This window comes from Neopsephotus bourkii, unplaced genomic scaffold (assembly GCF_033783945.1).
Source record: "Neopsephotus bourkii isolate Nb327-2 ecotype Australia unplaced genomic scaffold, CSIRO-AGI_Nbou_v1 NB_1292, whole genome shotgun sequence".
Lineage (NCBI taxonomy): Eukaryota > Metazoa > Chordata > Aves > Psittaciformes > Psittacidae > Neopsephotus > Neopsephotus bourkii.
The window spans coordinates 7,057,799-7,083,788 of record NW_026901776.1 but is presented as its reverse complement, the minus strand read 5'-3'; the positions used below and the strand labels follow the sequence as shown (position 1 = coordinate 7,083,788).

At 37.3% G+C, this 25,990-nt stretch overlaps 1 protein-coding gene and 1 long non-coding RNA gene across 4 annotated transcripts in view; one reads left to right on the top strand and one right to left on the bottom strand.

Annotated features, from left to right (window-relative positions):
• Positions 1 to 1,110: 1,110 nt before the first annotated feature.
• CRIM1 (cysteine rich transmembrane BMP regulator 1) overlaps positions 1,111 to 25,990 on the bottom strand; it is a 193,740-nt gene continuing 168,860 nt past the window's right edge. For all 3 annotated transcript variants that reach the window (XM_061365837.1, XM_061365839.1, XM_061365838.1), the window contains 8 exons: positions 24,907 to 25,028; positions 21,382 to 21,591; positions 16,792 to 17,007; positions 14,951 to 15,172; positions 9,871 to 10,065; positions 8,780 to 8,902; positions 7,128 to 7,315; positions 1,111 to 4,047 (listed from right to left, as the gene is read on the bottom strand). In XM_061365837.1, the coding sequence (XP_061221821.1) occupies positions 3,871 to 4,047; positions 7,128 to 7,315; positions 8,780 to 8,902; positions 9,871 to 10,065; positions 14,951 to 15,172; positions 16,792 to 17,007; positions 21,382 to 21,591; positions 24,907 to 25,028 (1,453 nt within the window). In that variant the 3' untranslated portion in view covers positions 1,111 to 3,870. The remainder of the gene's footprint in view (positions 4,048 to 7,127; positions 7,316 to 8,779; positions 8,903 to 9,870; positions 10,066 to 14,950; positions 15,173 to 16,791; positions 17,008 to 21,381; positions 21,592 to 24,906; positions 25,029 to 25,990) is intronic.
• On the top strand, positions 15,238 to 16,768 carry LOC133218934 (uncharacterized). The gene is made up of 3 exons (XR_009727304.1): positions 15,238 to 15,307; positions 16,189 to 16,313; positions 16,490 to 16,768. It is a non-coding gene; the product is annotated as an uncharacterized LOC133218934 (long non-coding RNA).

Genomic DNA, 25,990 nt, shown 5'->3' with positions numbered 1-25,990 from the left:
CACTGAAGTAATTTAAAGAATCACAGAATCAACTAGGTTGGAAAAGACCTTTAAGATCATCAAGTACAACCTTTAAAGACTTTTGCCTTTAAGACTTTACATAAATGTAAAGGAATGCACAAAAATACCTATGTATCCTAGTCAAAGTCAATTATGGGCTTCGTGGTAACTATTACTACTTGGGTATTTTGGATTATTGCAGCTAGCTCAGCAAGAACATCACTCAGGGGTCATTAGCAATCCAAACAGTAAATATGATGCCAAGATACAAGGTGTACCACATTTGGACAACGTGCACATATGCAGTCCCTACACCCTTCATTTCAAAATAATGTAACAGAATGGGAAGTGCAGGGTATGGCAAGGTCGGCCAGAAGGTAGGGAAATGCTCCCGAAGAATCCTATCTTGGGCTTTTCAGCACAGGAAAAATAGAAAATACAGGTCTCTAACGGATGGCATATAGATGCTGATCCACTGCTGCTTTGAATGCAGAAAGTCAGCGGTATCAAATGAAACCATCAAGAGGGTAGGTTCAAAAAAAGGAGGCAGCTTTTCACATGGCAAGTAGTTAAACAGAAAAACTCTGTGCCTCAGGAGATTACATAAAAGAACTTTACATCAAGTCCATTAATTTACAAATTAACAGAAGAAAAAAATCCCAGACATTATCAGCTAATGGGTAAATAAATAATCTGTGGCTCACAAAGTCCATGAAGTGCAAATTGTGATTCCACACACTTTCTATAGGACCACGTATTGGAGTTCCTTGTGATTAATTACTGCTTTCTGACAGGTATGACTAGACCACATGGACTCAATGTCAGGGCCAAGGCCTAACATTGCATTTGAGACTCACCTTTACTGAACATTTAAGCTATTTGGAATTCCAAAAAGTCCTCTAATGTGAAAATTCTCCAGTGTAAAACCCAAACTGTTCTTTACCCACAATATATTCTGTGCTGTTCTGATCTAGGGTCAGCAGGACAACATTACGAATTCCTACCCCCAGGGGAAAAAACCCCTCACCATAATATCAAGCTATAAACTAATGTCTCAAGGACCAGCGTGCAGAAAAAATAAATGTGAACGCTTAAGAAAATACGCATCAATAGGTTTAAAATTTTTTTATTGTGCTGCCAAGAGCCAAATTACAAGAAACCGCCTTACAGTTAAAAAAGTAAACAAGCAATCTGCTGAACCGCAGTGCACTCCGAGTGCCACATATGCATCTATTTCTCAGAAAATTATATCTGCATTTCTCTTACAAGAGCACAACAGGAACCAAAGTAAAAGAGTGTAATGGATACAGCACATAGCATAAATCATATCTTTAAAATAATAATAATAAAATAATAATAATAATAAAAAACATTTTACACCATGTCCTATATCCTGCTAATATTTTCAGAATATGGCCTTGATTGTAAAATAAAAGCAAGCATTTACAATTTCTGGATAAAGACCGCTTACTCTTATGCAAGGAATGGATGTTTTGTCTTGACAAAATCTTTGTAGTAACTGGAGAGAAACATCTCTGTTTCAATATCAGATCGAGTACAAAACGCTGGGGAGATTACATTTTTTCTTATTGGTGGTTAGAAACTGAAGTTACATAAGCAGAAAAAATGTTGACCCTTAATGATACACCTATTTTTTTTTCTTTGATGCAAACAGCTAGAACACCTTTTTGATATTCTAAAACAAAAAAATTGTTAATCTTCAGATTAATAAATTAGGTCATTATAATAATAAATTAGTTTTTTTTTTTTTTTCAGTTTTAAAGTTCAGCAACCTCTGACCAAGTATTTACAACAATACTTGAGAGTTCCTTTACAAAAAATACATTTCTTTTCACATTAAGCATACTGGGTATCTGTGTCTCTTATGACAAGCATTTGTAAAAGAAAAAAGGCAATGCACAAATGGGTAATTAGTATAAAAGTGCCAAGACCTGTTTGGAAAGTTAACATTGTATTACACAGTCAGAGTTATAAATGAGGCAAGCTACAACAAACTTCCAGCTTAATGTGGACAATATTCCAGTAGTTGTTTCAAACAATTGTTTGAAAAAAAAAAAAAAGAAAAAAAGAAAAGAAAGAAAGAAAAAAAAAAAGAAAATCCAGGAGCTGGTGGTGTTATTCTATGGAGCTGATTAGTGCTGCATGTATATTGTCATCAGTGTCTCTAGCCAATGCATTCATTAAAAAGCCTTTTTAAGGCCAAGCAGGAAAAGAAAAATAAGAAACACCCTGAAATGTAGCAAGTAGCAAGAGCAACGCTTACTGCTATAATCGTGCACATACTGTACACACGCAAACACAAGAGTGCATACACACACACACACACGCACGCACACACGAACACTTTTAAATCAAATCAAATCAAACTGTAGGTAGAATGAGATGCTCTTTCCTTGTCTTTCCTAAACTCACAAGCGATTAAGCATTGATATGGAATGCCTGTTTACCTGTTTCTGCTCTGGGTAAAATCTCTCTCAGATAAAAATACATTCAACAAGAAAAAAAATAGAAAAGATATATACTGTATACATAGTACTTTATATATACAGTATATATATGTATAGTGTATATACACATGCATGTATATATACATACGTATACCTACATGCATTTGTATATACATATATATACACAAACATACAAATACTTTTTGTTGTTTTTAGCATAATTATATTTACATAAATATTCCTATAATGCTAAAGTTTAAAGAAGCATGATCTCCTTTTTTTTTTTCTGAGCTTCAAAAAAGGTGCTTGAGTAATATACAATTAAAATTAAGCAGCTTCCTAGCATGGAAGTAGTTTCTAAATCTGCATACCAGTAAATAAGAACATCAACAGGAAAGAAAAACAACCTTAAAACAGTCTCTTTTTTTTTTACTCTCTTGTAAGCAAGAGCTTTGTCCAACAAAAATAGTTTTCCTTCTCCTCTATGAACAACCAGAGATTGATATAAAATAACAAAACAAAACCACAACAGACAAAACAAACAAACAAAAGCCCCTGGAACTGCATGGTGTTCTTGACTTTTCCTTCCTTCCTTCAATACTGCTGTCAAAAGATCCAGTGCTCGTATCAGGAATTACTTAGGCCTCAGTCATTTGCTAACTCTGCCGAAGTCTGGCTAATCTAGCCAATCAACTTTGAAGAAAACTAAAATAAAAACAAAAAGCAGCACAAGGTATAATTTTATACATCCTTAATAAACCCACCCTTTATTTTCTGCTATAACCTTTTTCTTGCTATTTCATTAACTACTGCAGCTTCTCATCATATAGAAAAATATTTGCAGCTACACCACACCTGTGATGTGACAAATTCTGTTCTAGAAGTATATTACTGTAGCAACAGCTGGGAAAAAAAAAATAATCAGACCTTTTCATGTTTTTCACCTGGGGTTAGGCTTTGCTGCAACAGATGCGATTTCAGAGCAGTGAGAAAAAACACTATCCTGCTGCTCGGCAATATGTATTCATTGTCTTCTCCAGCCAAGCATGACCAGCTTTTCTTCTGTGAAGCTTCCTTTTACCTCATTGCCTACCCCTAGCCCCTGATTCCCCCTCCCCAAAAAACCTCTATAGCTATGTTACAAGCAAATACATCTTAACAAGTTTTAAAACTTTGGTTCTAAGAAAACACTTGGTCAGTTATCTTAAGGAAAAGTGGGAATGCTTTTTCTGGCACATTGCAGGAGTCAGAGCTCATCCCAGTAAGGTCTTAGAGCTGTACATGTAGTCACAAATCCAATACAATCCACTAAGCAAGTGCACAATTCTAGTTTTATTTTAATAGCAGACTTAGTCTCTCTCTCTCTCTCTTTTTCTTAAATCCTTGGTAAGGGTGCAATTCTTCAAACTGTTTGATAGAAATTATCTGCCTGTAGGTTGTTCTGTTTCTGCATGCTGTAAAATCCACTGTATCTTGAATCTGGGTCTGCAATTCTTAGCATCCTCTGAGAACTGTCCACCTGGACCATGGTACCTTTCTTGCAGTCCACATATACCAGTTGATTGTTTAGGCAGGAAGGCTGTTAAAATAGAAAGGGAATATTGAGTAAATTAAAAAATGTTTGTATTCCACACATAATTAAAAAAGCCTTTGTGGTTCAAGTCCATAAGCACAAAACAAAATCGGATTGGCAATGAAAGAATCTGGACTTCGGCTGAGCTTGGTAAAGGCTTATGCCAGGCACAATAACAGATCAACAGTTGTCTTCTGAATTGCATTTTTTCATCTTTTGATTAGACCTCTGGTATTCTCATATTCCACATAGACTGGTTAAACTGCTCTCTCCTAATCTAGTACCACACAAGGGCTTTACCATGCTGCCCTCAATGTGCAGCACATTGCTTCCCAGGCTTTTAACAGCCCCTTTACTGCTGACCATTTTCAATAATGTTTTATTGATGGTTGCAATTCCGCTAAGAGAATGGGATAGATCTCAGCTGTTACAGTTAATCCTGGCATGGGGTGTCCTATGGGATCCTTCTGTGTTTCTTTCCAAGGTAGTTTATGTATGATTTCCTTAATTAGGAAATCATTCATATTTTATCTATCTTGCCCTTACTTGCAAGTATAAAATAGGGGATTTAATTTTAGGAAAATGTGAATAAGTGAGGGTTTGAGTGTAATGGTCTACAAGCGTGAATTCATATAAAGTATCACTCAGAGAAAGAGTTGACCTCCGTGTACTGGCTTTCCAGTCCTGCTATTCCCCTGTTGAAGTATTCTTCAACCGGAAGAAAAAAGCTGAGAGGAAAGCAAAACTACACGGTGTACACACTACCTTAAATGTTTACGGGGTAAGCAGGAAGGAGGACAGGAAGTAAGCGTACTCTATGGACACATATGAAGTTAGTGACAGTGCGAATGCATGCTCACAATATAAGCATGTAAGTGGACTGCCAATCTTAAAAAGTCAAGTTTCCACTGATGTGCATTCTTTTCCCAAGACTTAAATCAGAAGAGTTTTTACTATTTAAAGCTCACATTCAGTAGCCCTTATCACAAGAAGATTTTTTTACCCAGATATTAGAAAACATTATTTTAAAATGTTTTACATTTGGCTCTTCCAAAGTCTATGGATGGGGTTCACAAAGAAGTCCTGAGGTTCATTTAACGGAATCAGGGCTAAAGATTAGCAGTCCCATCTGTAATTTTAAACATCTTTTCTATCATCTTTGTTTTGGTATCGGTGTGATTTAAGCACAGTTGTTGATTTGTTCTTTATTAAATAGAATCATAGAATCATAGAATAGTTAGGGTTGGAAAGGACCTTAAGATCATCAAGTTCCAATCCCCCCGCCATGGGCAGGGACACCTCACACTAAACCGCATCACCCAAGGCCTCATCCAACCTGGCCTTGAAACATTGCCAGGGATGGAGCATTCACAACCTCCCTGGGCAACCCATTCCAGTGCCTCACCATCCTAACAGGAAAGAATTTCCTCCTTATATCCAATCTAAACTTCCCCTGTTTAAGTTTTAACCCATTACCCCTTGTCCATCAGTACAGTCCCTAATGAAGAGTCCCTCCCCAGCATCCCTATAGGCCCCTTCAGATACTGGAAGGCTGCTATGAGGTCTCCACGCAGCCTTCTCTTCTCCAGGCTGAACAGCCCCAACTTTCTCAGCCTATCTTCCTATGGACTATTTTGAACACAAAGAACATAAGCCAAAATAGACTTGCCAAAATTTATTACTAGGAACCTTCACTCAGCAAGGAATAGGAAAATCTAATGCGTGATACTTAGTTGAAGAACTCTTAAAGGAAAGACAAAAATATGACAAAGACCCCCACAAGAAATCTGAGTTCCAGTATATCCATGGTCTTGCATATGTATATGGCTTTAAGTGAGCTTTCTCAGCATATGGATGGTGCCTCTTGGTGACACAAAAAAAATGATGTTTCAACAAAGAAGTGTTTTAAGGAAAATTATGTTCCATAAGTAAAAAAGTATGGAAAAATGATGTTCCATAAGTAAAAATGTATGGAAAATTATTGATTATAGTTCCACACTTGGAAAATTGTGAGTTTCATTTCAGCTTCAACCATTTTGTCATACAACACTTGGATGGAGAGCATCCTTTCTGAGAGCTTAGGACTGAACTAGAATTAAAAATGAATTTTATATGCATCCCTTAAGAAATTCAGAAACTGGTATTTCTTTCTTGTTTTGAAAGACTGGAAATAGAATACTACCAATTCTTCATGCTTCCTATTCAATTACAATTGAATTAAACTTCATGCTCTGACTCTATTTGTAAGCTTTTTGGAAATTACTTTTTAAACAACCAACCAAACAACAACTCTAAACTTCTGCAACACTGACAGGAAGAATATGGACACTTTGGTTTTTTTAATTACTACATCTCTCTTCTAGGTGGAACTGAAGAAAAGATGGTCTCAAATTCTGTTACAAGTGTGGACAAAGTCTGTTTGATCAGAATTAGAAAGTGGGATGAATTGGGGAACTGATGTAAATGGCATTTGAATGTGGAGTAAGGCCTTAGTCTGCTGACTGAACTATTACTGCAAAAAAATAAAAAGGATAGTCTTTTCACTGTTCATTTCTAAGCTACCTGCTTCTTCCATTTTTTGGTAGTCTCATAATACTTCATTGTTAGATATTTCCCGAGATCTCTCAAAATATGAATCTGAGAACCATATGATTATCACCATCAGAAAATGTGATAAACGCTACTAGCACATACATTACCTGCTGTTTAACAAGACTTTTAAAGTGGGTGAAAGTAACAAAACAAAGGTATTATCTTAAGATTTTGACTGCAGATAAGAAAATTGCATAAATTTACCTACACAAATACAGAATCGAATTTTTAAGCAACTTTTTACTGAGATCGATTTCTATCTAATGATAGCTCATTACTGTAGGAAGCAGAAAATGGTTTTGCTTGATAATGAAAAAATAAAACATTTAGGAAACTAAATAAATACCAAAAGACTGGTGTAAAACAGCCTAAGGCATAAGAGAAAATAATTTAATAGAGTTCACGGGATGTGAATGCAACTGCACCCGAAACATTTTTCTAGTTAATCTTGACTTCCCTAAGTGAATGCCTGGAAATAGACATAAACATGGCACCTTTGTTGGAGCTTTGTAGCAGGACACTGGAATCCACTGCTTCTTCTGATTGACAAGCAGAAGGATGATGATCAGTAACAGCGCTATTGTGATTGGAATTGTCACCAAGGCAACAGAGCTAACTGATGCATCTTCACTTTTGTGCGGTCCACTGCCACTTCTGTACTCTCCCTGGAGGTGATTCATATCTGCAAGTCAAATATGAGCACTTATTAGTAATTATAAATGGGCCCTGATCATAAAGAAGGATGTAATATAAAAACTTCTAGTCATGGATCTTGTCACTTGTCCTATGAATTTTGACTTTCTCTCCTGAAACATCACCTTATTTACATAAGTTAGAACAACTGAAATCTAGTATCTTGTATAGTGACTGTATTAGCCAGGAAAAGGCCACCAGAACCATGAATTAAAAAAAAAGATAGGATATCAAAAGATAGGATGGAATCTAAAGCACAACAACAAGCAAGTCTGACAATAACCTCTTAGCTCTACTATGTTCACATCATCTTATGTGATCACAACCAAATTCCCACTTGCAAAAAAAATTAGCCTGTATTTCAATGCTGAAGAAGTCTTAGATTGAAAGTCCTTTCCTTTCCTTCTCCCCTCCTCCCCAAAAAAACACAATCCAATCCTGGTAAAACAATCATCATGTGTTTGTTCTCCCATTTGTTAAGAACATAGAATACTTGCACCACTCAGACTGTGAAAACATACTGCTAGCAGTCTACTAGGCTGTAGCAAGTTTTGCATGCAATGGTAATTTTCAATGACATATACAACATTCTCAAAGAGTTTGCAGTGTGTTTATAATTCCCAGCCAGGGTAGCTGCAAGCCAGCTACTAATGCCTGTGAGAAATTAAAATGCTGTAATTATCAAAGTGTAGGCTTACAGTTTTGCAAAGCAGCTACATTTAAATTCCATAAAGCAGTTACATTTCATGTATCCTTTCTCCAAATAACAGTATGCTATGAGATCTTTCTTAGAGTAAAAAAAAAAATAATATATGTACAAGTTTAGGAAGTCCTTCAATTAGAAAAAGTTAACAAAAACTGTGTCATAGAGCGTTTCCCCTACCCCGGAATAATGATTTCAGCACAGTTTTAAACAAAGATGGATTTACATCCTCAGATAACTTTATTAGCTCTGTGTCATTACAAGTGAAGTGATTTGGGTTTTTTTAACTCTGGCATTTGTCTATGATACATGTTAAGTTGTGGTACATGTTTTCCCAGTGTTGTTTATCACTGCAAGAATGTCGAAGGGATCAAATGCAGGTCTACCAACCCCAGTGGCCTGACAACAGTCTGCTTTCTAGATTTTTGTAACAGAAAAGACACAGCAGAATCACTCCTCATTCATCATTTTATCATATTCTTAATTTTATGGGACTCTATCGTATTGACAAAGATGTTTCTTTCAAGATGAAAAAGGAATGGTAAGATCAAATTGCATAAATATAATAGACTTGTATTTACTTAAAGGAAAAAACCCAACAACATGTAAGTGTTCTGTACTGAAGAGTATTCTCAGATACCTACCTTTCCAAACAGTTACACAGGTGCTTCGTGAACAGAACAAGTAGATGCATTAAACCACAGGGAATAAACACAGACCTAAGTTAGCCCAGTTTATATCCGATCTCACCTCTGTGAATGTGGATGATGTCATTTTCACTTGGTGTTGGCCAGTTTGGTACTCCTAATTCAATGTCTCCTCGGTGATTTGTTTTCTCAATGGGGATGTTTGTAGGTTCAGGCACATACATCTCTGTGAAAGGACATAAATGTGTTTCACAAATTGTAGGCTGCTTAAATTCCTAGTGCTACTCTTAATTCAGGAAATATACTCAACCATCTGCAGTGCTTTGTCTTATGAATCTTTTCAGTTGTTTCAGAATGTGCACCATGACTAGTCTATTTTTTTGTCTTAACACCTCATACTGTACAGTTCACACTGTACATGGGATGCATGCTTGCTGCCATTATATACAGTCATGTGGATAAATTTGCTTTTGAAAATACCATTTCAAAACACACACTTTAGTACAGTGTTGCTTCTTTGTGATACCAAACAACAAAAATACCAAGGGAAGGCAATGTCTTCCCAGTTGATATGTAAACTGTAACTGCTGGCTTGTCTTCCTTTTTTTTTTTTGTAATCCTCAAAAGCAGAAGAATTGCAGGAAAGGGTACTGCTGAATCTCCCCAGTTGTCCTGCTGGAAACAGGATTAATCCAAGGATAAGCAAACTCCTGCAGAAGCATATCAGGGCTAGTGTTAAAAAACAGCTGCAATTATTATGTCCCTAGTGTCTATAGCTAAGAAAATTTCACATTACTTTTAAGCCAAGTTAAAATGATAAATAAGGCAATGAGGTATTTGAAAAGTAATGGAGAGACTGAAATCAGAAATGTTAATCACTGACAGAATCTGCAGAGATATACGAACATTCGTTTTCCTACTTCATTAATGTATTTCCATAACCTCGTTCAAAGACAGAGCAGGGGCAACCAACTAAATTTTGAGATCACAGTTCTCAGAATAACTAAAATTCAAACTACATATTTGCATAATATGCCTGTTTGTTATGAGTATGGATTTTCCTGAAGTCTAAACATCTGTTGTCTTCTTGATACTCTTTAATTATTGATTGATGTTCAAAAACCAATTAAGAAACCTCATTATCAGTCCTGGAAAAGCAGCATTACAATCATCTGGGTTATCACCTCACATTACCTGGGCACATGGGACAGCAGCTTCCCTCCACGTTGATGGGTTCAGCACAAGGGAGCGGTGGGCAGCTGACGGTGGAGCAGAGGGTCTGACCCTGCAGGCAGTAGCAGTGTGTGCAGCTGTCAATATCCCAGCGTTCCTCATCTGCATATGTTTTTCCACTGAAGTGGCAAACCACTTTCTTTGGAACTGTATCTTCTGTTGAAGGAGAACAGTGGTGAGTTCATGCAGTAATGGCCAACTACGCACAAATCTCATTTCCTCCACGAACACAAGAATGAAACACCAGCACCAAAGAAATCCCAGCTGTAATTAAAAGACCCTCTCTACCTCTTCCAGAAAATCTTTATTAAAAAAGGTGTTGTTTTCGTTTCTTTATGAAGTACATAATCAGCCTGGGCTGCTTCTCCTCATGCAAGAAGCTAGAGGACACATGGCTGGGACATGAAAATGATGTCAAAAGTGCTGTGAAAATTAAGAAAACCTTTTTTTTTTTTTTGTTTGACTGTTTGAAACTGCCAACTACTCCTTTTCCCTGTTTCCTGGTAAATCCTATTTAACTAAGAAAACAAACCACACTACTTACATTTCTAACTACAAGGCTCATCAAGAAAGTTGAACTCAGTCCAGAATATTCAAATAAAAGATTAGGCAGGATGCCTAGAAGGATGATGCAGCTCTCAGGTGACATAGCTTGAAGTCCTTATTCTATTTATTGCAATAAAACAGATTTCAAAGTGATCTGATCATTCCCTGTAACTCCATCAATGGAAAACCCCAGGAAAAGGGCAATAACACTTTTTTTAATGGTATTATATAAATTAGGAATTGGTGTCATCTTAACCCTCCGGAAAAAAAACAACACCCAAAACAACACTGAGGTTCCAGAACATCTTTCCCAATGATTGAAAGCTGTAAACCAACTTTTCAGATAGATTTTGACACAGTATATTTAACAGGGACCTAGACTTAATAAACCAAGTACATCTTGGAAAAACACTTAAAAGAAGCACTACGCTTTCTGCCTAAGCACTCAATACCAATATTTTTACGGTGCATCCTATGCAAGCCTTTTAGGTGGTGTGAAGCATACCTTCTATTTCACTGAAAAGACAGTCATGAATTGCTGAGTGCAGGATGTTTTTTGCTGCTATAGCACTTTATAGATAATCAAAATAAATCTACACAGCAGAACCTCCAAAAGCCAAGCAGCACCTCATTTTCATCTTAGCTTCTCGCTACCTTTTTTCCTTAGAGCCAAAAGTTACTATGATGAAACCTGCTGATGACACTAATTTGCAAATTAAGCATATGCATGAGATAACAGGATGAAATCACAAAGTAACTTCTTAAGCTGTCAGAGAAGTACTGGTTTACTATTCACACATATTACATACGTAAATGTGCCAGAATTACATCTCAAATATAAATAAAACCCCATATTAAATGATGTGGCCGTCTGTAGAGCTTTTAATTAGTGACAATGTAATAGACTGACATAATCCAGAATAACAAGGTCAGCAGTCAGCAGACCAATGCAGTAGAAAATCAAATGCAAAACGAGACCAGCGAGAAGTACTACAGTGAAAATACTAATTGTAATCTGAAAATGACAAATGTTTCAGTGGTCCTTGGCATGCGTATCCCATGATTGCCATGGCTACAAGTATGGCCCCAACCTCTCCAAGTATGCAATTTTGTAAGTGAATATGCGGTGGACATGGAAAAGGAAGAGTGAGACGAAAAAGTGGCTGCAAGCTGCAGGAAGCACACTGGTTCTTCCACAGGTGACATGCGTGCTGGCACACAGAGACAGTGGAGCCCTGTGTTGGTCACAAAGTGCATATGGCTGGGAGAGGGTTAGGCAAACAGTCTGAGTGGTCCTCTACTGCTTATTACCTATGCAGGCCTAAAGCTGAGCACTCTCTGTGCACTCAGGGATGATTTGCTACCTTGCCCCACTCAGGACAGCTTCAACTCAGCAGCCTGTGTGGTTGGAAGAGTCCTTCAACTTCCTCAGGATTTTCCAAGTTTGTAAAGAACACATCCCAATTTAATACAGTAAATTTTTTTTTAGCAAAATGAAAACAGGTGAAATCACAACAGCAGCACTGCACCTTTGAACCTCAAGAAGAAACTGCTAAGTCCTAAGAAAGAATTATCTTGTGTGTATCTCCCATTCTGGTGTCCATCTCTAGTATAAGTACAGGATGAAGGTGAAAGCCACAATACCAACAAATGCTCAAGGAAAGCAGAAACAAGAGAGACTTGGAGCTAAGAAACCCACATACAAAAGTGCGCTTCAGATTATCACGTCTAGCTCTTCCTGTCTTCTCTCAGATTTCCTCTAGATGCACCAGTAAATCAATATCATCTTGTAAACAAACAAGCAGTCATTGCTGTGTTCTGCAGAAGACTAATCTTGTCTCTAATCAAATAGGTTTCCCTTTATCCTCTCTGAAGTGTAAGGTTGTCTTTCTAAATTAATCTTCCTCTGCATGAGAAAGAAGAATGTTGAACACACAGGATGAATTTCAGGATTCAGACAAGTAACAAAGCTCCCAAAGCCTGTAAAATTCTGCACCTGAATTTATGCTACCTGGTCGGGCATTAAGCCACTCTGGCTCCAGAAACAAGCAGAACCAAATGCAGTGCTAAACCTCTGCGTAATTTCTGAAACCCCAGCAAATGAAGAAGGCTGGTTTCCACCGTTTGCCTACTTTATATTTTATCAACTATTACATGAAAACAGTAAGGAAGAATTTGCACAAAGATGTGCTTCTCAAAAGTAAAACAGTAAGAACCTGAAAGACAAAAATGAAGTACATGACCTTATTCCTTCTACAGGCAAGAGGTACATAAGTCACAGAAAACAGTAAAAAAGCTAAGTTGCTGTGAGTTTCAGTTATTTAGGTCACAAAACATTCTGACAACGTAGTGCAACCTGGATTAATAAAATGTATCATCATTCAAAGCCTTCATATCTGAGCAATAATGAAAATCTGGCTTCTGCATTTCATATTGCTGAGCAGTTGCTACTAAAAAAAGTCATTATGCTTTTACAGCTCACACATTCAACTGTTTGCAATACTGTGCAACTATATGGGATCCAAAGTAAATTAATTAAAGCCCTATCTACATGTTGTGCATATATATTTGCAAACCTGACATGGAAGGTGTAGACGCCAAGTTCTAGTGGTTTTATTTTTGCAGTTCATGGCACTAGACCCCGTGATGCATCCCTTTCTTCACATAAAGAATTTTCTCATACAGTACAATGGCTCATGTTCTGAATCTACTGGTTTGATTGCCCAATGCTGCATACAGCATTTTTTTAAATGTTGATATGTATGCTGGATTAAAATGATCTGTACGGTTGCAAAGTGAATCATAGGGAAAAAAGCCTGCTGAAAGACAATTGTCGAAGAGTCTTTAAATCCTTCCTATGTTTTATGCAAATAATAATGAGCATAAACAATAAGGTAATAATAGGATAACATAGTATTTTCCCCTCAAAATGTCCTCATCAGGAATCTAAGTAGGATTCCATGGGCAACTGAAATTTTGATATTTTCTATCTTTTCCAATCATTTATTTGATGGACTTTCTTGTATATTCTATAAAACTTTATCACCTATTACTGAAGATATTGTATCTGCAACAAATTAAAGATTTCAAGACCTCTATTAATGGTACATATCTGACTGGACTTCACAACCTTTCTGACGTATTTCTGATGACTAACTATTGTTTATAAATGGGCAAGCTGAATCACATGCTCACTTAACAATACTTAAAGCCTGTCAATTTTATTAGATGCCTTTTTACTGAATTCTTTTCTACTCTATCTCCCCATACTTCTTTTGGAAACAAAGGTTATAGTAAGCTCTGAATGCTTTCCAAAAATGCTACAAGGACTTACATCCTGGTTTTGGCTGGGATAGAGTTAATTTTCTTCCTAGTAGCTGGTGCAGTGCTGTGTTTTGGCTTTAGTCTGAGAATAATGCTGATAACATACTAACTTTTTAGTTGTTGCTAAGTGCTAAGTAGCACTTACCCTGAGCAAGGACTCTCATGCCCTGCCATGAGCAGGGGCACGGGAAGCTGGGAGGCAGCAGAGACAGGACACCTGACCCAAACTAGCCAAAGAGGAAATTCCATACAATAGCATGTCATGCCCAGTATATAAACTGGGGGAAGTTACCCAGAAGGTGCTTGGGGAAGGGCTGGGTATTGGCCAGGAGGAGTGAGTGAGTGGCTGCACAGTACTTAGTTGCCAGCTGGGGTTAAACCATGACAAGTTAATTTCAGTAAGTCGTATAATACTTTTCTCTATCAGCAGCTTCCATTCTATAAGCTTTGTACCTACTGTGAACTCATAAAAAAGGACTAATCTGTAAATAAATACTCCTATTCAAAAGAAAATGATCAGTAATCTCGAATTCTGCACTTTAAAAATGCCTGGCAATTTTCACTGTCTACAGCATTCACCATTTACTTAAACTCTAAATTCAAAACCAGTGGATGGTCCTTAATTCTTTATGCATTTTTACCATTAGAAAACCCCCCAGCAACCTAATTTTTTCTCAAATATATAATTTTGCCTCGTTTCTATAACTATCTTTGGTGACCTTTCTCTTTTTTCCTGTATTTTATTTTAGATGCCTTATTAACACTTCTCCATTCTGTGAAATTTCATAATGCTTCAGCCTGTCTTCTGCAGTCATAACTAGTATTTTCATCATACTATTAAATTTTGACATAACATATGTGTTATCTGGCAGATCTTCCTTTACATAAACCATTTTTTGTGTAATGTTTTCATCTAGTAAGGTATATTATCAAGGTTTCAGGAGGATGTACTCTCAAGTCTGTAGGGAAATTGTATCTTTGTGAGCTTCCACCTAAAATCCACAAATCATGATCCACAAAGCTCCCTATGCTGATTTCACTCTCCAGTTCAACTGAAGGCACAGACTGCATCTCCCCAGAACAGGGAAAATATGTTTCAGTTTGGAAATAAAACATCTTTCTTATTCCCAAGAAGGTAACAGCAGATTAGCAACTATTTTTATTTGCTCACCAATACAATAAGGACAACATTGTCCCTTTCTCAAAACAGGCCTCTCACAGGATACTGGTGGGCAAGACTCTGAATAGCATCTAATCACGCCATCCATGCAAATGCAGCTAGTGCAGACATTGGGCTTCCAGGACTCTGCTGTCAGAAAAATATCACCTTCATCATTTTTGCAATAACTGGGCATGCTCTCATTGCTTGACGAAGAGGGCTGAACAGGCTGATCTGTAAATATAAACAGATTAAGTTATTTAAGTTAAGTAGCTAACTTGTCTCGTATTTCTCGCCAACACAAGGTTCACTCTTGAAGAACACAATGGAATCGTAACACATTGGCTCACTTCTTCCAAACAGCTAGAGGTACAGAACATTATGCCTTTTCAGGCCTTACATGTGATGAGGATCTTATGATGTGCTCTAGGATAAAATTTATGTAGACCTTTATTGGGTTTATTAAAAAAAAAAAAAAAAAGGAAAAAGGAAAAAAATAAGAAGGCCAGCAAAGTAAAAAACCATCGCCATCAGAAGCAGCCCCTCAGAATGCTCTGAACTGAACGGTATATAGGAATACAGCTTAAATTAGAGAGAGTAAATTTTAAAACTAAAACCTGAGTCCCAGCTTCTGCCATGTCAGTTCAAATGCTTGAATGATGCGAAGTGAAAAGCTATTACGCTGCTGTTTGCCTTCACTAGTGGACTTATATGAGCTAATTATAAGCTGTAGAGAAACAAATGGAATTTGATCGGGTTTCATCTTGATGCCAGTGGGTCTGATTTAATTCTCATGTCCACACATAGGGGTGACACATTTCTGTAGTGAAGCTGTAACTTGGGAGACATTACAGATCAAAAAGTATGTGCAGAGAACATATAAAAAAACAAGAATAAAAAAAAGATACATAAGGGCACAGGTTCTCAGTAACTGTGCAAGCCAGTGAGAAAAGATCCGCTCATGCAAACAGTATTATTAAGTTAAACAAACGTTCACTGTTATTAAAATTGAGAAAATGGAAGTCAGAAGAACTGACTGAAAATATATCTGACTGAAAATATTTTGCCAGAAAAAAAACCCACCCAAAACACCAACAAATACCCTGTAGAAGAAATGGCAAAATTTTGTTTTTAATGAAGACAAATATTTTCTCAGTGAGCTCACACAGAATTTCCACTGCAATTAACTCCCCCATTTGATATGTAAAACAGGAATTTGTGTTCATTTATAACTGCGTCTCTTTCCTCAGGGGAAACCAAATCCTGTTACCTTCTTGATACTGTCAGGCAGTCTAGGAGGAATCTGGCACACCTGCTGGGTTGGAATGCTTTGATATTACTCAGCTGCCTTCAAGTCACTCTCAAATCATACCAGGTGAATGTAGGAGCAAACACAAGCATTTTTTTAGACTAAATCCCAAATAGATAAGATAGAAATAAAAATGTTCACAGAAACCAAAGCATGTAGAAAGGAAAAGAAACAAGCCTGTATATGCCTAGCACTCTGACTACTTTTGAATGTTCTCTAATTCTGCATGTTTCCATGAACAGGCCACTGTATATTTCACAAACCTTCCAACCAATGATTTTGGTTCTCATGCAACCCTGAAAGTATTAGACTGCCTTCGAAAATGGTCAAACTTAAGGACTACTACTGCTCTTTACATGTATGGTATCTCTTGCACACAGTCAAGTTTTGCAGTTGAGACAGAGGACTGCAGGCTCTCACTCCAAACTGCTAAAGAACAAAGGCACGGCAACAACCAATCTCACGCATACTGAAACATTCAATATTCCCACCGTACATACTCAGATCAAGACAGAACTGATGAAAGCTGGTTGTCAGTGTATACCTGGGCACTGTGGGCAGCAGGAGTCCTGTGTGCGGGTGGGATTTTGACAAAGAAGAGGTGGACAGACTTCAGTCTCACACAGGACACGTCCACTGTGGCATGTACACTGTGTGCAAGAATCAATATTCCATGTCTCTCCTTCTACAAAGTACTCCCCACCAGGAGCATGACAGATTGATGGACTGGTGAGCTCTGGCTTCTGCACAATTATTTCATCTGGGAAAAACAGAATTGGAAGACAGGCAAAATCAGTTGTGACTGCAACGATTAGCAAATGTACCCAAGATTCATCATTTCTGTTACTACTGAAAAAATGAAGAATAACAAAACTAGCTATAAATACATTCTTCATGAAGCTCTTTCAACTTTGACACCTGCATCTCGCAAGAAAAAAATTGAGAATCAGTCTGAATAAATGCTAGTTAATATGAATCAGATGACTTCAAGGTTTTTTGGCATTTCAGAATAAATCAGACCAACCTTTGACATAGGAATTCCAAGAGACAACTGTAATTTTCAGAGAAATCACACTGATCGGACACTTTACTGCTAAATATTTGCATCAGCACAATTTCTGAATGGACAGATAAGTATATGCAAGTATGGGATTTAGGAAATCCAGATTCAACAGTCTACCTTTCAGTTTCCTGAGTGATATGTATCTGTAACATTTGGTGCCAGATTGAAAAAAAAAACCTAACAACAACAACAAAAAAAAACCCCACCCAAACCCCTAAAAACCTATAAGCACTTAACATTGTTAAAAGTGCTTAATTGTATTGTTCTGTTATAAATAAATAACTGCAGACTTTGAAGTAGAAACTGGATCCAGTGTGTAGACTCATGTTTCCAGTGAGTCTATCGAACCAAATGAACCTTAATTCTTTTTCAAATGATTAATTACATTACTCCTACACACCTGGCCAAAAGACTCACCCAGTCTCTAACCCAGGCAGTTTAGAGAATAGATTTAACCTCCTTCAAGTTAAGTAAGGAACCAAACACGTTTCCCTTGTTCTGCATGAGTGTCCTCCAAAGCTGGGGCAACTCGCTTTATCTCCTGGTGTTCTAAAAGAAAAAAATAAACCTGTCCTGCACTTTGAAAGTGTCTAAGCACTTACCATCAAGAAAAGGTTATGCCAGTAACTGCATCCTCACAGCCTACTTGAATGCCCTTTGCTCAAGGACACTACCACGTGGAAGACACAGCAATCAGTTACTGTTTTTTGCTTTCATTTCTGGAGAATGATCAATAGAACTCAGAGAAACTGACTCTGGCCAATCTTACTCTATTCACAGAGTACTCACACATTTCTTCTTTGATGGAATTCTTTTACCTTTCACTGATTTGCTGATGCTAAGCTTTTCCTAATGCTTACAGTTATGAATCACATGTGATTCAGTAGCATTTACCTGCAGTGAGAGAGCAGGTCTTGTCACTGTTTGTTTTTTATTTCGGCCTGAACAATATGTTACATTTTACAAAACAGCATCCTAACTCACTGTGGCAAAGGCAACACTAATTATTTTCTGAGCCACCTCCTTTGCATTTAGCTCTCTGCAAAGTCACAGAGCTGTTTTGCTACAGCTCACATGCTGTTCATAATCAGGAAAGCGCAGCCAGATAGTACTGCTGTACATAAGGTATTGTTTACCGCTCCCTTAGCAGCATTAATATTGACATATGATTGCAACTGAATTGCTACAGATGTACAACTACTATATTCCTGAAGAAGCAACTAGCCAAATACATGCTTGCTGGATAGCACAGTTCTGCAAAACGCTAGCAGTGAATGGCTTTCTAAATCTCACAGGAAACCTGCAGCTTTTCACAAGCATTGTGACAATTCACTCAAAGCTCTTAATATACAGAAACATTATTATAACAAGTGTGCTAGCAGTCAAGGTAATTTGCTCTGTTGAAAACTAACTAAAAATGGAACTGAATGTAACCACTTTTTTTTTTTTTGACTGAAAAATGACCTCTGAGAGGCTGCCATTTCCCTGTTGATAGGCTAAACAGTGCAATCCAAAACTCAGTGCATCAGAATTGCTAATTATTTCAATATCCTCATGCCAGACACATTTGAGTGACATGCTCACGGTCTCACAATTCCAAACTGCATTACTATCTACTGAAAGCCATGATTATTATTTAACAACATCAGTGGGGAATCAATACATTGCAAAATAAAATCAGAAGTACTTTTCCAACAAATATAAAACCTCAGTGGGAAAACAAAACCACACAAGAACTAATTTGGCCATATTAATTCATACACTTCTATATGCAATCACTTTACAAAAAAATTGTGTCTGACCTAGCACTGTGAGAGTTTGCACTAAGTAATACTTTGCTAACACAGAGGCTAGTTGACTTGTGCCTCAAAAGCAGGAAAAATACCAGAGAAACCTATGCAGACACTGTACCTCAATGAAAGGGACACTACTGGGTAAGCAACTACCCTTTTACACAGGAGACCAACAATACTGGTGCTCAGAATCAAGCACTGATCTCACCCCCAAGAAATGCATAGCGTGAGAAAATAGGTACTGCTAATCTCATCCTGATCTTTTTTCCACAAACTAAACATTAGGCTTACAAATGGATTTATTCATTCTCCATACACAAAGTAACTAGTGACATTACTCTTATTTAAATGCTCTGATGTGTTCTGTGTTAGGTAAATCAATATACACAAATATGCTGACAGTAGAGTAGAATCAGTAATGATTCTTGAGGAACCTAACAACAGAACTGCTGGAACTGGAACCACCATCCTACATAAATTCTGAATCTTGAATGTTTATTAACTATTCTATGATTAATCTAAGATTGACATGCTAACTTGTGCCCATCCATATGAAGTACAGCATCCCCTACAATAGTACACAAATCATTATGAAAAGGTGAGTGACTGCTGCAGGTACTCCAACAGTTCTGTGCAGCCCTGAGTTCCAGGTAATACAAGTGGAAAATAACATCCCTGTAAAGAGACATGACTTTAGGAATATGATACTCTGTAACTGTTCCTCCTGGAACAATACTGACTGAATATTTTTCTTGTTGTTTTATGTTTTTTTTCCACACTGATGTTTCACAGGGGAAAGAACTGTACTATTTAAGACAGACTGTGAATGTTTGTGTGTGTAGGGAGCTGGACAAAGAATGACAATACCTGATGGGATACATACAGATGAACACTGCATACTGCTGTGGCAAAAGTGCTCCAAGCTGACAAAACAGTACTGTTCCCTTTAAAAAGCTTATGCTTTCTTAATTCCCCATCAGTCTAGCCAGACACTTGACAATGGAAGAGAAGTGAGCAAAGGACTGTTCCCCTAGTTTTCATAACTTACTGTTTTCATCTCAGCTAAAAATTTCATGAACAGTTGTCATTGCTAGGATGCTAAGCATTAAGAGATTGGCCTCATTAACTAAATAATTACTTAGTACTGAAAATAGCTACTGCTTTATGAAACCCAGTGCCAAAAGTAACACTATGGCTGGCCATGGAACCACAGTGCCCAGCCTCCACACAGGGGAGTAGTGCAGACTGAGAAAGGCTGAAAGAGAGACTCACATTTTTTGGAGTCTTGCATCTTTTCGGGGACAAGGCTCTTCCAATTACCATAAGGTGCAAACTGCACTGGAGATCACAATTTGTCCAAATAATCTAAAGGGTTAGGTTATCTTAGGTCCTATGTGTCCGTCACTTTCAGAAAGAAGATCTGGCTGCTAATACTACCCCTAGGATTTCCTGTTCTTTACGAAGAATTTGAAGCAGTTCATAAATACTTATATCCTGCTACTGCTGTTTTACTGTTTTTCTATTTACAGTAGCATCATGAGCCTTGTTGTTCCTACTTGTAACATGACTTCCAATCAAATCAGACAATATCACTGTATTACAAATTAATCTATCTGTCACTTTGTCTTCAGAATGATTCCTACAATATTTTAAAGGGCATTATCTTCTACTGTACCTACAGTCTAATGAATTTCATAGATGTTCTCATATTAACACTTATTAAAATTATATTGGAATGCAACATTGTATTTGGGCCTTCCCACTGGAGAAACTGAAATCACCTGCTGGTGACACGGAGTTTTCCCTCAGAAGACAGAATCATAATGTTTAATTACTTAAGACATCTGTTTAAATGTGTATTCCTTTGAGGGGATGTGAAACATAGATGAGGAGATATATTTTAATAAAACTCCATTTCAAATTAAAAAAGAGAAAATGCAATGGCTTATTGTATTTGTTATTATAGGTAACAAAATTGTATATGAGTACGAATTTGCTATTAGAACTAATACAGACTGGAAACTTTTGCTAGTTTAAAGATTTCAATCTGTCAAAGATTAACATGTTAGGACTCACAACATGCATATGCTTTAAATACTGAAGTTCCCATTTTTCACGTGAGATCTTAATGAAAGCCACTTGTCTTGTTACATTTGGGCATAGAAACCCTCATAGATACCTATTACTGAATGATGTATGAGATGATTTTCACGTATTATAAACAGAATACATGTGAAATAAAACCCAATCACAAAGCATATGGAAGAAAGCATGCTACCTGGACATGATGGGCAACACTGCCCTGGATGTATGGTGGGGTTGCCACAGTTAGGAACAGGGCAGGTGATCAAGGCACACATTTCCCGGCCATTGTGACAGTAACATTCCCTGCAGCCATCGTGCCAGCTCTCCTCATTCTCATGTCGTCGCCCATCCATTGACAGGCAAGAGCCTGTTTTAACAGGAGGCATAAGAGAAGCAGTTGCCTCTGCAAAAAAGTCAAAGGGAAAAAAAAAGTGCCCCAATTAGCATGTGCTGTTTAGGAAAAAACCCACACCAACTTTATGCCAGGATTGCATTATTCTAAAAGCACATATAAGGTCAAGTGAATAGTAGTTCTATCATTTACACTTAGAAACAAGTTAACAAAACACATAGAACAATTAAAGGATATACTGAAGGGGATGGTGGGATGCAGTAGAATGCATTTCCTTGGAAAATATAATCTCTTCTTTCTGTTGCACCTATACTATTCTTAAACATACAGCAATGCAATATTCGCTTAATAATGTATATAAAAAAAGAAGCGCAATGGAGTGTAACAGCAGAAAACATGAAGCATATTTAAAATGAAATATTTAATATGGCAGTGTATTAGATTATCTATAATGTGAGTACCTGATAGCAAGTAGAATATACAAGCATTTCCAACAGCTAAGGATGGTCTTACACCATGAATGACAAAAAAATTACAAGCAACTTTTAACACGGTCATGCTAGATACTGGAAATATTTAATAAAACACCTAGAGAAATTGTTTACATTATTATGATAAATGAGATGCTTGGAAGACAACTGCTCTGGCAATTTTGTCCCTTGTTCCTGGCTTTTACTGAGATGAAAGTACAGTAGTTTGAAAAGCTGCATTACTTGCACTTAGCCAGCACATGGAAGCAGCTGGTCCAGGGAGGATAAAGTCTCATTTGTATCTTATGTGGCATTTAAGTGCTGCAGGATTCAGATTCAATATATTTTTGTTAATCAGCAGAGTGAATTTAGAGCCCAATACTCCCTCATCCACATCATTACGATGATAAGGATTTACGATCAGTTTGTCAGTGAACTGACTTGTTTTTAGGGTATGTCAACCATGTTCTACTGACATATATATATAAGGTTATTTGTATTAAGTTACTTATTTCATTTTCTGTTTAAAAAAGGATGCAGTATGAAAAGTAGTAATGTTTATATGTAACTTTAATAATGGGGTTTTTTTGGTTGTTTTTTACTAACATGTAAGTCAGCATGTCTTCAGCTGTGGCAGATCTATCAGAGGTGGTCTCAGAACCAGAAGCAGATGGTACAAAGTTAGTTTGATGCATGTCATCAGAGTAAGAACCCAGTACACAGAAATTACATTCGTATACCATTTTGTGAATTAAAAAGAAAAGTCATGGTATAAGGATAAAACACTTAAATCAGACTTCATCCTATTGCACGAACAGAAATAATAAGTGTGATACCACTGCAGAGAACGCAACTTCAACCTAAGATACAAGTACAGGGACACTGTAAATTTCAATGAGGTACAATTGGCACAATTTGTAAAAAGGGAGAGAAATATTAGAAAATTAATTTTAAATTGTCACATACTGATAACCACAGGAAAATATTATTTAGAGATGATGGGGGGGGGTCTGTTATTTGGTTTTTGGTGGTTTGTTTTTTTTTTTTTTTTGAGAGTGCAGATTCTTAATAAATTAAATCTTAGACAAACATCTGTCAAGGATTATCCAGATATACCCTATTTTTTACAAGGGCAGACAAGTGGACTCTCAGTCTTCCAGAGGACTATCCCAGCCCTGTACTTCTATTAATCCTAGCACAAGCTATTTCTGGCAGAAGCAATTTAGAAAGTGGAGCTAATTCACAGGCAGGGGGTTTACCTATTCCTTCCTCTTACACAGGGATTTTGGGTCAAAATTTTAACAAGGAATCACAGTTCCCCAGAACATGCTGGCAATTGCTACCATTATTCTTAGACAAGTTGCTGATGAAGTGATGTTGAAGTGATTTGCTCATAGCTTGGTATTTTTATGATCATGATAACAATAAATACTACTAAGAGAGGGATCAAGTTACTTTTCCTAAATATTTGTGCATGCTTTAAAATACATTCTGGTTAAGGAAAGAATTTAAAAGTGAGCATACATATAATTAGTAATTGAAGAGCTGCATGTGTTTGCAGTGTGGGATGCAATCAGGGCACACTTAAGAGAACTCCCTGTGTAAATTCCACCACAGCACCACACAATCAGGAAAAGTGTGTTGACTGTGATCATGGAGACAAATGACAAGATAAGTGATGAAAACAATGTGTCTCAATGGGACTCCATACAGCAGTTACCATTTCTTAATTTCTAATTTTTTTCTGGTAAAAGTCATACATTGCATCTTATGCCAGTGAAATCTCTGCTTCTCATACTTGCAAGGTACATTCATGACTTGTAATTATTTTTTTTTTCCTAGAAATCTTACAGCTTTGTTATAATTGTCTGCAATGTATGATGTCATGTGGAAAAAATATAACATTGGATCCTTCTGATTAATATGACTGCATGTTTGCCTTCAACTACAGGAGAGCGACTTAAGGAACTTGTGCCATTTCTTCAAGTCCCATGTTCCCATAGCTTCTCTTATTAAATGATTTTTTAAAATGTAAAAAAACCCAGCTGCTTAAAAAGTTAAGAATGGAGTCATTACACAAAGCAATGGCAAAATACTGAGAAGTACTTGGCTATAGCTAGAAATCAAAACTCACAAGTAAGAATCAAAGAAAATAAGCATGAAAGAGTGGTTAGGATCAGAGACAGCCTGAGCACAAATGAAGTCATTAAATGCAACACATGAAGATGAGCAATGGAGGAAGTCAGATATCCAGAGTAATACAAAACATAAACTGAAAAACTCTTTAAAAGAGAGGCATGAAACTAAGGCAGACAACAATCTCAATCTCCACCTCACACTTGGTGGTTATGAGTTCGGGATGTGGCACATGTGACATCTTTGCCTTAAGAATACCCAGTCCTGTGTTAGCACTCCCTCTACAAATTGTTCCTTGAGTCTGCCTGAGAAGTGTCCAAGAAACAGCACTCTAATTTTAGATGGTGTACAGGGCATCTATCAAATAAAAAACCTGAGTTTGTAGAGAAAAGATGATGGTGAAGAAGCCAGTATGAACACTGCTACTGAAAAAAAATCCTTTCTCAACTAGCTTATTTCTAGTAGTTACTTATTAAGATCCTGATCTAATTTTTATTAATGATAACAAACTGATTTTTGTGACTTTCTAAAGGGAGATGAAAGCGGACCAGAGGCTCTCTGTTGAAGCCAAGATGAACACAGGTAATAATAAACGCCTGCAAAGCAACACTCTCCTTTGACAGAAGTTGAACTGCCTGCCCCACCAGTTACCATATTTCAATTCTTACATATTCAATGCAGTATTCCTTCTCTTCTGCTCTAGCTTCTAATCCCTTTGAACACAAGTTGCAATTTCAGGTGGTAATGCATTCACACGTACCTCTGCACTTGCAGATAACACATCCATGACTGTTCTGCTGGAAACCCATTGGACAGATTTTACCACAAGGCAGGTCCGGACATTTCTTACACCGACAGATTTCACAGCCATGCTTGTTCTTCCTAGATGACCAAAATCGTTTGTTAAAGGTCAGCAGGTCACTTCAAATATCTACACGTCATGCTTAAAGCAAAACCATCCCTAAAGACGGGACTGATCAAGCAAAGATAATTATCACTAACTGTCACCCTTATGTTCAGCAGGTGTATGGGATGTACAAGTTTCCATCCCTGGCATGTGCTCCCTCCATATAACTGGCAGAATCTGCATATTGTACTTGCAAGCCATAGCAGATAATACAGGTGTATGTACTTGTGACAACTATTGATGAGAGTTGTTTTTTGTTTTCAACTGAAAACATAGAAAGAAAACCTTCTAAAACTATGAAGAAGTTACACTGGTAGGTAGGAATCTGTTAAAATTCCTGTGTTCTTGTAACACAAATTAGTGTTAACTTTCCTCCTCCAACAGTAAGTACAGTAGATTTCCTCTCCTGCACACTGACATTACAGAGAGATCTATGAAAACATTAAATAACCAGACAAAAAGCTGACTCAAAACTTAGCATGTGGAATGCCAGTAACCCATATAAAAAGTAGGGGACACAGTAACATATTTTGAAAAACAGAAAACCCGAGAAATTTCCAGCAGACAGAGTACGGAAAATCAAGAACACAAATACTTCAAAAACTTCCAGTGTGAAGCTAGGCAGGAGTCTAGAGCATCACCTGACAGCATCTCTTCACAGTATCATAAACATGCTGCTTCTGAGCTTGTTTTCAGGAAGACTGATAATACCATTCACACTTCAGGCACAAGTGCACTGTATCTCTTCATAGAATCATAGAGTGGTTAGGGTTGGAAAGGACCTTAAGATCATCAAGTTCCAACCCCCCTGCCATGGGCAGGACACCTCACACTAAGCCATGTCACCCAAGGCTCTGTCCAACCTGGCCTTGAACACGGACAGGGATGGAGCATTCATAGCTTCCTTGGGCAACCCATTCCAGTGCCTCACCACGCT